A 16,723-nucleotide genomic window follows, 5' to 3' on the forward strand; every position below is an offset into this window, starting at 1 on the left:
TCACCTAAATAATAATAATGAGCGAATACCTCGTGGTTCCAGGGAGCAATACGGAAAATATCAAAAGTCGTAATCTGGGACCGAAATTATATAATAAAATCCCCCAAGAATTAAATATTAAAACATGCAAAATGTCCTTCATCGGTTCAATAAAAACTTAACTTGGGGAGGGTATAGTCTAAAAAACTATAAAATAATGTCACTTATAATTTTAAATGGTTACCTATTAATGGCTCATTTAGTAAAAACTTAATAAATATTCAATTTGGATAAAAAAAACAACACTTACCGAATAATTTTTTAGCAATTATAACAGCATTTGGTTCCTTAGAACGGGCAATCTGCCTAGCTAGGAACTAATATCGACCTACATTTGTAATTATTTTTAATATACTTATACAGTTATTATTATACAGAATTCTGCAAGTCAAAATGGCATATTATAGCGTGCGATCACTCAAGACGTTTTGCAAACTCGGCATGATATGTCGAAAATCAACAAAATCAAGTGGGTAGTGGCTTGTATAATTTATTATTACGTTACCACGAATCGTTTTAACAGTATATTCAACTAAAGCAGCACCCGTCTAGCCATTACTCGACGGTGTACATTATACAGGGTGTCCGGAAACTCGTAGTACAAGCGGGAAACTGGTGAATCTACATCACATTTGGGGTCGATTTTGTAGTATTTTTTTTTATTTGAGCTTTCGTTATCGAGTAAATCGAGTTAGAAGTTGATTTTTTTTTTTTTATCAAATTCTTATAAATTATTACTAAAGATCAAAGTACCCAACTAATTAAAACTATTTGAAAGTAAAACAAATGAAGAAACTCGGATTTGAAGCATTATTTTGAAATCACCCTTCATTTAATCCGGTGTAATCATAAAATATTTCTGCTCTGCAGGGTTAAAACATCTGTTGTTTAACCCTAAACACCAGAAAAAACTTTAACCCTAAAATAACCGAAAAATATTTTTTTTTGTTTTTTTTTTTTTTGTGAAAATGCTCAAATCAAAAAACTTTATGTTTATTTGGGTTCCCCATGTGGTGTAGATTCTCCAGTTTCCCGCTTGTACTACGAGTTTCCGGACACCGTGTATTTTAAATGAAAGATGGATAAGATCTCCTGGAACGAATAATTTTATCCTCGTTATTAAATGAGAATGGTTGTAATAAAGGCTGGCGGTACACCAGCTACTAGTAGCTTACTAGTAAATCCCAATATTATGATACTGATTTCAATAAAGACATAGTTTCAGATAGTTTTAAAATGTTTTTTTACGATTATGTAAAAAGCGTAATTTATTTCGAAGGATTTCTGACATCCATTGAAAACGAAATAATACAAGGTGTCCGGGGGAAAGTGCGCTAACTTCGGAAGGTGATTCTAAGTGGTACCCCATTGGTTTGCTAAGTTTGGTGACTTAGCAGAGGTGCTCCGCTTCATATACACAATCGAAATTTTAACCTAACAACTACCTTAAAAAGTGTAGAATAACCCCCTGAAGTTAGCCCACTTTATCCCCGGACACCCTGTATAATGATGAGAGTTTTTTTAATATTAAATTGGAAAGAAAACAAGTTGGTTAGGTTAGGTTAGGTTCAGTTCACCTGTACACCTCAGAGTTCAGGTAGGTGGCTATATATACGGTTAATATAAAAAAAGGAAAAAAGATGGGGGATTTTTTTATTTTTATTATTTTTTGTAGTGTAGTCTACGCTTTTTACTTGAGTATGATGCGGGTTCAATTCCCACGTAGCACAGTATCGTGAATGTGGATTTTTTAATCTCGTAACACTTTCACCTGTTCAAAAATGCATTACTCAAGTATTTAATCTAAGGAAAGAAAGTTTGAGTGTACACAACTCCTTGGAAGGATATATCGTTTTAGGAAATGCAAAAAAACCGTTTCAAAATGGCATTATTTGAGTATAGTAACTAACATATGTAGGCTGCTAAATAATTTCTACTAAATTTTAACTTGTAATAACGTGTCGACTTTTAGCAAAGAATTGTGTCTTTTTAAATTGTAATAACGTGTAAACTTTTAGCAAAGAATGGTGACATTATAAATTGTAATAACTTGTCGACTTTTAGCAAAGAATGGTGACATTATAAATTGTAATAACGTGTCGACTTTTAGCAAAGAATGGTGACATTATAAATTGTAATAACGTGTTGACTTTTAGCAAAAAATGGTGACATTTTAAATTGTAATAACGTGTCGACTTTTAGCAAGGAATGGTGACATTTTAAGCTTCAACTGTAGCTGTGGTGTGGGCGAAATTAAAAATAATTTGCATAAAATTGAAGTGGTTTCTTCGGGGAAGCTTGAGTTGGAAAGCTTTCTCTTCCCTTCCTTAAAATGATCTTCTTTTAAAGTGGAGATTCGTGGAAAAAAGTTAAAGTGCACACTTGCATGGGCGCAAACTTGGGACATTAGTGGCAAAAGAGTGGGGAGTAGGGGGTCATAAACGTTGAAAACCTACCTAAACTCTACACAATAACCACCCCCTTCCGCTATGCACCAACTAACCAGCAAATACAGAGACGTCTCAAGGGTACAAAGAAATTCCGCTGCTGTATCTCGTTTATGTATTAATTTTTTGGTTTTTAGCTTTCTTCGCTTTCTCCCTTCAGGGGAATTCTTTGTCACATGTTTGGGAAGGCGAATATATAGTTATATTTGATGTTTTAATAATATAAAACGCATATCCCGGTAAGATAATAGATCTTGAGTTCGATTCCTAGTTGTGACCGTTATCTGTTTAATTTTCTATGTCTTGTTCTGTTTCCTGTTTCGTTTAGAATTAATTGGTATTTTCTTCTTCTTCAATTATTTAATAATTATTTCGAAAATAATGAGAAGTAATTTTAAGTAAAATTTGAAATAAAAGAAGATACTTGTTCTGAATTGGATAAATAAAAAAAAACATAAAACTAGAAAAACTATTATTAGACCCTTTGCCTTTTAAAAATGTGAATTTTTGATATTTTTTTATATATTTTTATTTTTTGATATATTATGTTATGTTTTTACGCTGGAACGCCAAAACATCTGTTACAAAAGTCGTTTCGCAAACTGACAGGACTAAAGAATAACGTTTAATAATTTGTAAATAAAAGAAAATTAATTTGGAGGTATACAAACTTACGGCTTAAACCATAAATACAGTTTTTAACACGTCAGTTATCTTCTAAAATGATGTTCTTTATCTTATTATAAATAAACAACTGTTAATAATTGAAGACAGTATTACCGATTCTTTATTAAAAATAATTTCCATAAAACTGAAATGGTCCCTTCGGGGAAGCTCGAATTTAACTAAATTTTCCAAAAAAATAATTATATTGTTAATTTTTTATGTATGTATGAAATATTTTTTTCATTTAACTGTGTAAAGTCTGTGGAATCTGTTTTAAAATCTATGTACACTGTTCATTGAACTCCCTTTTAAATTCGTTTTTTCTTATGTGAAAATAAAATTCTTTTATTTTAATAATGTTCTTTCCCGAAAAAAATTTTCAATTCCCTGGGAATAATATATTATAAATAGTAACTAAATAAATAAATAATATTGACTTCAATGATAAAACAATTTGGGATTTCCCCGATTCAATTATTCTAAAAACGTTGGTTAATTATTGTTTTTGAAGCAAACACCTGTGTATTTAGTGCAGTAACTGTATTCTCACCTTTGAATTAGTTTATTTTAATAGGATTTGTATCTTTTTCATGTTCCGCCCGGTGTCGTTTAATTTCTTGGAATTTTAAAACAGAATCCCTCACAGAGCACTAAGCTAAGCTGTTAAAATTCTTGTTCCTATCTAACTTGTAAGGCATTACATACAAAATGCCCGCGTTGCTTATAAAAGTTGCACATTTTGGTTTTTTTGTTTTTGTTTTATAAAAGCACTACTGATCCCAACTGTATGGAGCCAGTTAGACAATGTCATCCCCAATATGGTATGTTGTGAGGCTGATGGTATTGGGGAGCGGGAGAAGAGGAGGAAAATAAATGTGGGGGAGTATCAGTAACTATTCAGATCTTGTCACCAAATACGGCTAAAGCCATTTCAAGCAACTTTTTTTGTAATTCTGAATAGCGGTCTTACACCAGGGCGATACTGAGAGAAGCTCCCGCTCTGGAACGTGCCGCAAGTATACTATATATAATTTATAATTAATGTATTGTACAAATTGATTAAATAAAATTTACTTGCGCGCGCCGGGATTTGAACCCGCGACCTTCAGATTGCTAGTTGAGAGCTTTACCCCTCGAACACGGAGGCCGTCAAAGGATAGTTTTAACAAAATAAAAACATTTTTAGTAGGTCAGATACATCTTCGTTTAAAGGCTTACATTTAGCTAATTAATAATTAACGTGTAAAATTATGTTTTTTTAAATTTATTTTAAACATTAAATACCAATTAAGTAACCATCAAGCAAAAAAACTGTTTTACAGTTGAGTGGGTTCGTAAAAACAAATTCCTCAACGCACAACTGTATTGAACGAAAATTATCAAATGATAATGATAATTTTACGCCGGACTACATGCAGGAGTTAGACAATGTAATCCATATTGGCATAAGGTAAATAAAAATGAACAGCAAAACAAATGTAAATAACATAACAGAAGTATAGGTACATTTAATACTTTTAAAAGTTTAACAATAGTATTGACAAATAAAACAAAATAATAAATTTAACATTACAATACATCGTTTTTCTCATGGAGGATTTTGACGCAATTCTTTTTTGTATTGGGACATTGACAATACTTCAAGATATATCAAGGTGTATGAAATTTTGTGTAGGGGTTTTCAAAAGCTCTAATTTTAAGACATTATGAGAATTTCTACATCACACCATATGGGTTAAGCAATCAATTTTGAGACATTATGAGAATTTGAGAGGCATAATGAGAACTCAGTGTAATAGAGACATCTTGATTAAATATTATTTGCAAGTCTCTGACGCAGTAGCGGCTTGCAAGTGTCCAATCCAATAAATTCATCTTCATGATGAAACCCAGAGCTTTCCCTTCATCAAACTTAGATCGGATTATGGAGATTTATGCAAATCTAATGCGAAAGCTGGATCGCAGAACTTGTTGAGAGTTGCCCGACTGGTGGAAAACACATATTGTGTTTTTGTCGCCGGAACTATTTCTACCGAAATCTGAAGCATTATGTAAATTATTGTAAACAAAGAAATTAATGTTTTGTGGGACCCAAATTTACTATTATTTACTTCGTTTATTCAAAACAAATATTTTTAAAACAGAATAAACATTAAATCATTAACAGGTCTGATAGGAACAAACTTTGTTTATAAGAATTGAGTGAAAAATTAAAGGGGATAAAGGGAATAATAAAAAATATAAATTTCCAGAGACACAATTTTTTTTTTATAAAACCCTTTTTTTCATTCAATCCTAGAAAACACTTCCTTACAAATATAGGAATGGATGCATGAAATAAACTTCTACAACATGTCATCAATTCTACTAATATAAACCAATTTAAAGCGCGATTGGATTCTCATTTTGAGAGAAGAAACGATAAACTTATATCAAATTTTAAAAAAAAACTCAAAAACTGTTAAAGTTGTCGTGATATCAGATAAATAATAATTTCTTTTATAGTCCAACGCAACAGTCTTCTTTTAACCGAAAATAAAGGAAATTTAGACATCGACGAACCTCCAAGTATCTGAGTAAAACCAGATCCATTAGAAATCATTCAGCTAGAAGGACCAGTATACAGAGGGGTTTATAATAATATTGCGTTTAATGGCCGATGTTACGAGCAATTAAACTGTTTAAATAGTTGTGATATTCGAACAATAATGGTATGGGTGATATATGGTGGTATGTAGGTTAAATTAAGGTTACAATCAGAGATGTGCTTTATTTCAAATAAATCCATTTCAAATGGAAATGCAAAATGCAAAATGGGTATTTTCCATTTTGCATTTTAAATGCTTTTCTAAAAACCATTTTGCATTTTGCATTTTAAATGCTTTTCTCAATGCATTTTCCATTTTAAAAGCTTTTTTGCAACATTCTTCCTACTATCTCCACTCATCTTTTTTTCATAAGCCCCAAATATAAGTCGGTCCTCAACCTCGCTATGAGAGATAATTTACATTTGTCAAGTTTCTCCCTGGTAGGAGCTCTGGCAATTGAGTGATACCATTACAAAACATACTGATTCAAATACTGAACATGGGGCCATGACGCTGTAATATTAAATGTTAGATGGCAGTTTCTATGTTTTTACGTTGGCAACATTAGTTCCGCGCAAATTTTTTGTGGTTTCATAATCTGTAGTCGTGGTTTTTTTGGATTTACCATCATGTAATATGTTTGTACTACATTGATGTCCATTATTAAATTACAAAATTGTTTAAAAATTCTTTAATCATTTTAATTGTTTGACCTGAGAAACCATTTTGCATTTTCAATGCATTTTGAAAATAGGTATTTTGCATTTTGCATTTGAAATGCATTTCTAAAAACCATTTTGCATTTTGCATTTTCAAATGGAAAAGTTTTGACCCATTTCCATTTTGCATTTCAAATGGTTTGGGGTACCCATTTTGCACATCTCTGGTTACAATATGTTATATCTGCCTTACTTTGCAGATTTATGTGTTGGGAACTCTTTGTTAATAAGTAAAAGGTTCTACTTATAATTGTGTTTATTTACCTTACAAATAATAGGTCTGGATTTAGCTACACTGTTCATTACCCGAGGTTTGGTAATTATCTGGTTCAAGAAGCTTGTTCCCTGTCACTATAACCTTACAAGCATACACTCTAGCGACATCTGACGGACTCTGGAGTAAGCTTTATGACTAGTGCCATCTATCGCTTAAATACTCAACTTATTACCACACATCACAAAATATCTTTTGCGCTTCCTTCTAGAAAAGCCCATAGAGTACGAGTGCCATGAAGGCGGCCTTTATATAGTTTGTTAAAACTGTAGCTGGGCAAAAGTGAACTGCTACAAGTTTTCTTATTAAAAACAATTAACTAATTGAATTTGCATTTAAAGATTATCATTATATATATTTTTCACTTTAAAAAAAGTGTCACGAAAATAAGTTTTTGTGGTATTTGTGAAAAAACTTCTCGACAGTAGGTTCCTACCTACTTATTTACCTAAGGGCAATATTGTCTAGATTTTTTTAGGATAGTGCGAAATGTAGATTGGTACTTACACTACAACAAAGCTTTCCTAAGATAATGAAAACCATTTATAGTCTGGAATCATAAATATTACGTTCCTAGCTAATCTTGTATTTAAGTAGTTGCTTAGGTACTGTAACCGAAGTTACGCAATGGAAATTTGGTATAAACTTAACGAAGTTCCGTGTCTCGCCATTCGGCGATTTGATAAGGACGAAAGTCTTAATGTAATTTTATAGTTGATAAGTCCCTTGTATTTTCATTTTGACGACTAAAGTTGAAATTATTAATTTTTCCGGTAGTAAAGTTTCATTTTACGCTATGGGTTTCATTTTATACTAATATGAATACTTAATTACAAATCAAAACTACGCAGCGGGTATTAATTATTTTAGAATAATAACAAAATATTACACTTCCTAAAAAGTTTTTCCTATAAAATCAGAATAATTCACGTTTTTTTGGGTGATTAACTGAATTACTGGTTTGCGAAACATTAAAATAATTTGATAAATCAAAAAAAAATCTTTTGAAATATTTCGAATAACGAATTGTTCATAATAACAATGATTTTATTATTCTATTAGTTATTCGAAATGCTTTGTGCTCTTTTATGTATCGGCTTGCCATCACTACCAATTATTTTCTTATTATGAGTAGTAAATCCTTTTGTAATCATTTTTAGAATATTCATTATTTTACGACACTTGCGCTGCGCGATTTCATCACTATTGGTCCCCGCAAAGTAGAGGGTGGATTGCAAGACACCTCCCCTACACCCTGACACGCGTCACACTGACACGGCCTGACACGCGTTAGACACCCTGTCTTCATCCTTTGCGTCATTCACATGCATCCGTTTATCATGTTAACTCCATTGTCTCTACTGACGCAACACTAATGCTTCACTGTATTTAGTTTCCACACTAAAAAATATGTAAATGACACTGCAGCACAAGCCAGCGATTTGGGCGCTAACATTCTGAATTATGTGACAATTTTTATGAAAAAAATGCTTTTCAGGTACCGCTAGAAACAATAATACTAAAGAGAAAATCTACAGATCTCTGTGTGTTTAAATAAATAAAAAATACAAATCTTAAAAACAAAAACTTGTGTTCCTATGTACAGGAAAAAAATCTTAACACAGTACCTACGTATATGTACGTAATTTTACAGCATAAATAAAATGTTGTAAAGTTATATTTGACGTTTTAATAATATAATATTTTGTTTTTTTAGGAGAAGAAGATGAGGATGGTGAACAGAAGAAACCGTCATGTATGGACTACTTTATGCACATCCTGACTGTCTTCTGGAAGTTGATATTTGCATTCGTCCCACCTACAGGTAACAAAATACGTATTTTATCATTTTATTTTTCTGTAGCGCTGTTTTAAATGTACCTATGAACTTACTACCGAATCTTCACCATAGCAATGTTCTGAGATAATGAGCACTAAAATAGCTCAAACTAGAACTCATTATTTCCAGAGCAATGTTTCTTCCAGTCTACCACAAAGATTTTTTATCTCTAAAATAGATCTGAAGCTACCTTCTAAGTAGTTTTAAAATAGCTTTCTTTATAAGTTATTATCTCTAAACAGTGTTTAGGCAGAATAAACCTTGTTGTTATAATTACGTAATAAAATACCTATGTATCGCACAACAGATTTCTGATGTACTTCCGTATCAGAACAAATCATGAACAGTAAATATTTATTTAGGTTCTATTCATTTAAAGGTTTGGCAATGGTGCACCCATTTTCCAAAATTGAACATTTAAATTGTCACTCAATAGAAAAACACCATTCCAATAGTTATAAACTTGCTAATTTCGGTGGTCGGTGCATGGATGATGTGAAATATTCATCGGTATTCCTGCGTAATGTGTAAAATTAATTCAAGTTCAATTGACTTTTAATTTTGAAAATTAGAAGTGATAACTATCATTTCATATCAGACAAACGATAAAATTATTTTATTTCAATGAATTATAATAATAATTCTATATTCCATGTTTGAAATTTTTTTTTCGACAAATCTAAATCTGAAAAATATTTCCAAAGTTTACTAAAGGTGTTAATTTGAAATGTAATTATTTTTTTGATAGGAAATGATCCTGATAGGCAATGATGTTAAAAATGTGACTGCATGACCATTTCCTAATAAAATATTAGTTATTCAGAATTTATCTGAACACGTGTTCACACAGGTCCGAATAAATATAATGGACGAGATACGATAATATTATTATTTGTAAGAATATGTGCTTCGGCTTCCTCATAACATATTCGTGCTTTACTGATAGTTTGTTGTGAGATTTATCAAATCATTCGTTATTCTTTATATCCTGTTTTTAAGGCGATGCCATACGTAGTAATGCAAAATCATGTGTTTTTGGTTTGAAAATTTGGTCGCCTAGAAATGTTTCAGATGCTTTAATAAATACTGCGAGTAGAATACATCTTGGCCTTTGAAATAATCGAGTATTTTTAGATAAATCTTTTTATAAGCCCAGAAAAAATAATGTAAAGGCCTATGAAAACTGCTTTAAAGTTCAAAATCTCCTACTTACGAACCCATTTTCGGTTATGATTTTATTGTATAATGTGGAAAATTAAGTTATTTATAAAATGATAAAAAAAAATATTTTTGCCTGAACATCCACAAAATAAAATAAAAGGCACTTTTTGGCCATGTTTTTTTCTTGCATAAATCAAAACAGTCGGATGGTGTTAAGCGGGAATTTAAACTTTATCGCCATCTACGTAAGGGTTGTTATTGATATCGGCTCAATTTAGAATATTACACGACGTAGTGCATCGCCTTAACAGGAAAATGAATAGTTTGACCAGATTTTTAATAAAATAACAAAATTTCATATCTGTTTTTTCGGAGTACCATTTTAATATTCCATGATTTTCACGGGTCTGCGCTAATATCTTGCTATTAATGTATTTATTAATAATATTTTTTTTGTTTAATATATATCGTCGCATTAATTCGTAGAATGCGTAACTCCCAAATGTAAAATTTTACAGGAGGCACAAAAAACCTCGTAGTGAAAAAAAATTAAGGACGGCTTATTCTTTTTATTATGTTTCGAACATATAATATATTTGGAAATTTATTTTCAATCATTAAACTTTTATAAGTTAAGGCTTTCTATTTCAAATCGGAGTTACGAAGTTTACGTAAAAACCGAGAATGGAGATACGCATTTTACAAAAGATACATACTTTTCTGCGAACAGTTTTATGAACAACCTAGCGGAAAATTTGGGAGATTTTACATTTACAAAATAAAACACAACAATGTATGTGTATGTCGAGGCAGTCTATTTAGATGCATTTTAATGATTTTAATGATGCGGAAGGTTATCGTTAAAGGAGTGGTAATCCTTTTCTAATGTCTGTTTTAAGTCTTGTAAATGCTGGTACTTTTCCTTCCTTAATCTGACTCTCAAGTGAAATCTTCAAACTCTGGAGATCATTACAGATTCGGCGACGGTTTTGTGCGGGGTGAGATCTACACTGACCGGGAGTAGTCGTGTCAGAGATGATCGTTAAGTGACGCTTGGAGTTGATGAAGGAGATTGTAGAAGAATTTGATCTGACATTGTCGATCACCCTTGTTGTCCTGTAGAAATAAAACTGATGTACTTACTAGGGTTTGTAAGACCCGGGCAAAGAGTAGCCATGACAGGAAACGTTGTGAAAGAGACTCCTCAGAGTGTGAAGATAGGTGGGAGAGACTTGAAAGTGGAACTGGTGAGCAAACATGTGCTTTAAGCGTAGAAACTCTTCATGCTCAGCATCACTTTGGAGTAAAGTGAACGCTTCATCTTGCCCGGCTGGTCGATCCCGAGGCGAGAAGAAAGGACGTCGATAGATGCGTGCGTTCCTGCGTACAATGCAGGACAATTGACCCTCCACCATCATCCCATGAAGCGGGTAATCTTAATGTTGTGACAACCTGGAGTCGCTTGGCAGTTGATGTTACTCATTTCGGTAGGAAATGTTTACTCACATTTATCGATTGCGGTCCAAGTAGATTTGCCGTGTGGCGGGAAATCGAGTCAGATAATGCAGCTTCGATTATCAGACATTTGGAAGAAGTGTTTCGGGAAAGAGGCCCGCCCAAAGTAGTTCTCACGGACAATGGTACTGCATTTTGTTCCTACAGTGTTACAGATAAGTGTAAGAGATGGAATGTTCGTCAAAGATTTTGCGCGGCATACCGACCAGCTGGAAACGGTATAGTTGAACGACATCATCAAACAATAAAGAGAACTGCAGCCAGAAGTGGAAGCGATCCCCTGCAGGCAGTGTTTCGGTACAATCTTTGGCTGCAAAAAGTCAGGATGATCGAGGTATTGCGCTGTCTAGTATAGTTCACACTTCACACTCGTGGAGACACCCTTCTGCGCAAGTGAATATAGAAGAGGAAGTATTGACTGAGCTCTAAGTGGGCGATCTTCTTGCGGTTAAACCAGTAGATGGGAGATGCACATCGTGCATGGAAGGGTGACAGGACTTACTTCAGTCAACAACATCGAAGTAGATGGCATACCAAGACATGTGCTTGACCCGCGGAAGATGCCTGACAGAGAACGGACTGTGTCTGAGGAGAGACGAGATGGAATTGCCGCACGTTCCACCGTAAATATTTTGGGTTTGTTTGAAGAGGACAGTGAAGAACCGGATCCGGATATGCATCAGGAGGAGATCCACTTGCAAAGAGATGGTGACCTTGAAGAAGAGATAATCACAGAACAAGGACCTATTAGGTATTTACGAAACCGCAGAGGCACATAAAACAAGAGAACTACGGCAGAGCGTCACACGGTGCAGAAGACGTCAGTTTAGACTACAGATACAAAACACTATTCGTGACTTCACAATTAAAATTCAGGTTATAAAATGTTCAAAATTGATTAATCAACTTATCTCAGTTAATTTCACGGTAAAACTATTACACCGTAAATAAATTTCCTCAGTCAAAAACACAACAAGCGTGCACGGCTCACCGGCCAATACTGAATTAAGGAGTTACGAAGTATTCGCGAGTAAAAATGGCACCATAATTTTACGCAGTTTTCTAATTTGTGTTTATCTAAAAGGTTATTTTTTTTAAATTTTCGAGTTTTACTAGTCGATGCGGGTCTAATTTTAACACCAGATGACATTAAAAACGTATTTTCGAACAATTTGGAGTTACGCAGTCTACGAATTAATGCGACGATATGTTGTGAGGTGATCAGTTTTTCTCTTTGTGATTTTAACAAAGTTTACGTAGTTTTTAGAATTGAATTGATTGAATTGATGTAAAAGTTATCACGATTACAGACTAGTGATTTTAAAACGACATAAATGAGTTTAGTCGACGAAGCGCTTAGCCGGACCGCCACCTTTTTGTACTAAGAAGGATTTGGCCCGCTACTTGGTGACAGCCCCAGAGTTATTACCGCACCTATCTCTCCCCTTCCGGTTCACGGCACAGCCACCCTCTCCCCACCCACTCCCTACCCTTCCCCCAACAGTTAGGAGCCATCAGCTTATTTTTCTGGATATTTTTGCGATCAATTCGGACATTAGCCTATATGCCTAATGGCAGGTGAAAAGCAATGTTCTGTCTATTTGGATAATACCTTGTATCTCATAGATAAATATTTTACGTGGATTGCTCTAATATTCTGAATCTTGTCATTTTAAAGAATCATTAATTTAATGTTCCTTGTATTCCGAACATTTTTATCAATCATTCATATTTTTTTTGTGCAAGGAAAAATCTCGCATAAACCTAATTTTACGCTACGCACTTCACCTCATGATATAATTTCAACACTTCAAAACGTAGATTGGCAAGCATTCAAAACAGTGCGTATTTACCTACTCCAAAGTAGCGATGAGTAGTCGTTCATAAACGAGCCCCTTGATAATTTAAATTAATTGATATTTTTTTAAATTTAGCTGTATTTGTACGACTCCTGATAAACTGTACCACGGCTCAATGGAACGGTTACCTTTTTTTCGGGAGATATATAGGCGATACAATAACGCCATTCAAAAGTACTAAATGTTATTACATATATGTGAACGGCGTCTCATATTCCAACTTCTGGACTTGGACATATGTACCAACATCTGCTAACTACATAGCATCTTATTTTTCCCGCTGGGAGCTAGAAACCGTATCGGGGGAGTCGTAGCGGGGGAGCACAGTATACTCATTCCTCATAAGCTCTGAGTTCACGTCTTTCCTTCAATTGAGCCATCGTTCAATTGAGTCGACTCTTTGAGCCATGCAAAAATATTGAGCTGGTACTGTGGATGCCACTCTTAATAAAATGAGTCATGACCCATCGCTACTCCAAAGGGCTCAAAATATTTATTAGTTACCGGCACTTGTAAAAGTAAGAAATTCTAACAATCTATCATCGACGAATCGTCGAGTTGAAAACGCTCGATCATTCTGTTGGTCAAAATACTAAACGTTTTGTTTCTTATCTGAATACAAATTACTACCAAGTACTCTAATTTGGTTTGGTACTTAAATTTTTTTATCATAACGCTAGCTATCTGGATGCTCTTTCCGTAGATATTTACTTTGGCGCTTTTGAAAACGCCAGGTTTTCTAAGCGCCTTTCAGCTTCAAGTTTTTATTGTATTGCTTCAAGGTTTCTGCACGTCATACGCCAACCAGGAACTCGATCGTATAAGTTCGAACAATAATGAAAAATTTTCTTGTAAGTTTTGTTTAATCTTTTTTTTAAAGTAGTAAACTTCAATTAATTTTTACAGAAATGTCAAAAAATGTTTCTTATGAAAAAACTGCAAATAATAATTTCTGTCGAACCTGCGAAAACTCACAAGCGGTGAGCTCTGGCTTTATGAACTTTACACTGTGTGGGCTAGAGTGGTTTGAAATATTCTTTCAACTATTCAAAAATAAGTCAATATATCGCTGTATTGGTTTCAAATTTAAAACTTGTTTAGAAAAATTAAAATGTTATTGAAATTCAAGCGAATGTCTTTGTTAACTATTTATCTCTTTCCTTGAATCTAAGGAGCGAAGACATTTAGTACTCCGAATTTATTATGACTTATTTGGACACCAGCACTATCATTATTACAAATCGAACGCCAATTTAAGTCAGTTATTATTGGATTATTTATTGATGAAGATATACAAGAATCCGTTTCAACCGCCAATGCATGGAACGTAAGGACCAGGCCAATTTTGGTGCCTTTTGACAAAACCAGTAACCGCCTAGGTAGGTGATCTCTATAATCAATAATATTCGGTTTGTATTTTTGTGTAGCTCCGTCTTTATGAACAATAATCTCAAGGGCGATGTGTTTGGACTGTCAGGTGTTAGGTATTATCAGTGCCTTAGTAATTCTCCGATTGCGCCCGCGTAGGGCCGGCCTTTGCGTATGGCGTCACACGGAGTCACCATGGTTAAAAACCGTGACATGATCGCTTGACGCAAATACTTTAAATGAAAACGTTCACACTGCAGCCATGACCAATATATATATATATATTCACCGCAATGTGCGACAGTCTATTGTGCGGTTCTTTGAATAAGCTGCGAGTGACGAAAACTGGCCGAGAACCGGCGTGTGTTTAATGGCGCTTATCGTCTAAAAATTGATCCTTAAGAAGGATTGTTTCACAGAATTTGTACAAATCATCAAATCTCAAAGTTAATTCTAACGTTCTGTGAAAGTTCTATTCACATTTTCTTACTATTGCAACGTACGAATGTTGTGTCACATCACTCGGATGATAACAGAACTTAAATAGGACTTTCACATAGCTTGAATACCTTTATTTATACGGCTTAGATTTTATCGTGTACTGAAAAAATACACTAAAATCGGATGGGATTTTTTTTTTAAACTGGGAAGATCTAAAAAGAAGAAATTAATATTCCACTGTAACAAGGTTGAATTATCATCCTTGTTTGATATTTGACTCTACTTTGTACTTCCCAACTTATCTCTTATCTGAACTCTTATCAGACCCCGACTGGAAAAGTTTTCACAAAACTCCCAGCGCCAATAATTATTGTGTATTAAATTTTAGGATACCCTTTCTTTATATTTATAAGGATATTTTATAACAACGAAACCTCATTTAAACTTGATTTTCTTACATTTTCTAGACATAATTATTTTGAAAAGCGCCTGGTTAAGATATTTTTTTTCCAAATTCAATTTGGCTCTCTGCTTAATTCAATATAAAATACGGTTATGGCTTCAGCGTATTTTAAACAGATTTCTGACTTTGCAGGGGTGCTGAAACAACAATGTTTTTTTTTTTTGCAACAAGAATAAATATTTGAGAGTAAAAACTTCTGAAGTAGAATCCACTTTTCAAGGGGTTTTTGTCGTTTACTGGAAAATGATATTTTAACCATTTTTTGTTTTTTAATTAGTTTTATTATTCACAATGTACATTTGTTACTTATAAATTTTATTAATTAGCGACCGGTTTCGACACGTTCGGGTCATTAACTAGCTATTTTAAAACTATTAGTTTTAAAATAGTTAGTTAATAAATTAGTTTTAAAATAGCTAGTTAATGACACGAACGTGTCGAAACCGGTCGCTAATTAATAAAATTTATAAGTAACAAATGTACATTGTGAATAATAAAACTCATTAAAAAACAAAAAATGTCTAGAAATTGTTACATAGTGAATGCCAAAGAAATACAAAAAAAGATATTTTAACCATTAAATATTTTTAATTATTTTCTCAGGAGCATGATACAATGTGTTAATATATATTATGTTTATGTACATCATTTATGCCATCTATAAATGGCGATGAATAAAATAAAAAATCAAAAACCCAATTTTTTTAGAATTTAAATAATTATTTGAATTTCAATTACAAGAAATTCAAGTATTTCAATATATATATTTTTTAAATTTTATAATTTCATAAAATTAAACAATTAATCTAATCTAATATGACTTGATTTTATAGATATCGCTGGAGGCTACCTTTGCTTCGTGGTGTCCATCCTGTGCATTGGCATCGTGACGGCCATTATAGGAGACATCGCTTCGCACTTTGGCTGCACGCTGGGCATAAAGGACTCTGTCACCGCCGTGGTCTTCGTGGCCCTTGGAACCAGTATACCAGGTATTATTCAAGGACTCTGTAATCGCCGCGGTCTTTGTTGCCCTTGAAACCAGTATACCAGGTATTAGTCAAGGACTGTCATCGCCGTGGTCTTCGTAGGCTTTGGAACCAGTATACCGGGTATTAATAAAGGAATGTCATCGCCGAGCTCTTCGTGGGCTTTGGAACCAGTATACCGGGTATTTATAAAGGAATGTCATCGCCGAGCTCTTCGTGGGCTTTGGAACCAGTATACCGGGTATTAATAAAGGAATGTCATCGCCGAGGTCTTCGTGGGCTTTGGAACCAGTATACCGGGTATTAATAAATGAATGTCATCGCCGTGGTCTCCGTAGCCCTTGGAATTAGTAT

The 16,723-nt window shown here is 33.6% G+C and overlaps 1 protein-coding gene across 3 annotated transcripts in view; it reads left to right on the forward strand.

Annotated features, from left to right (window-relative positions):
* Positions 1-16,723, forward strand: part of Calx (sodium/calcium exchanger 3) — a 351,624-nt gene that overhangs the window by 327,964 nt on the left and 6,937 nt on the right. For all 3 annotated transcript variants that reach the window (XM_089641071.1, XM_089641072.1, XM_089641073.1), the window contains 2 exons: positions 8,451-8,558; positions 16,214-16,372. In XM_089641071.1, the coding sequence (XP_089497197.1) occupies positions 8,451-8,558; positions 16,214-16,372 (267 nt within the window). The remainder of the gene's footprint in view (positions 1-8,450; positions 8,559-16,213; positions 16,373-16,723) is intronic.

The sequence above is a fragment of the Hesperophylax consimilis genome, chromosome 16 (assembly GCF_061612785.1).
Source record: "Hesperophylax consimilis isolate HC1 chromosome 16, BYU_Hcon_1.0, whole genome shotgun sequence".
NCBI lineage: Eukaryota > Metazoa > Arthropoda > Insecta > Trichoptera > Limnephilidae > Hesperophylax > Hesperophylax consimilis.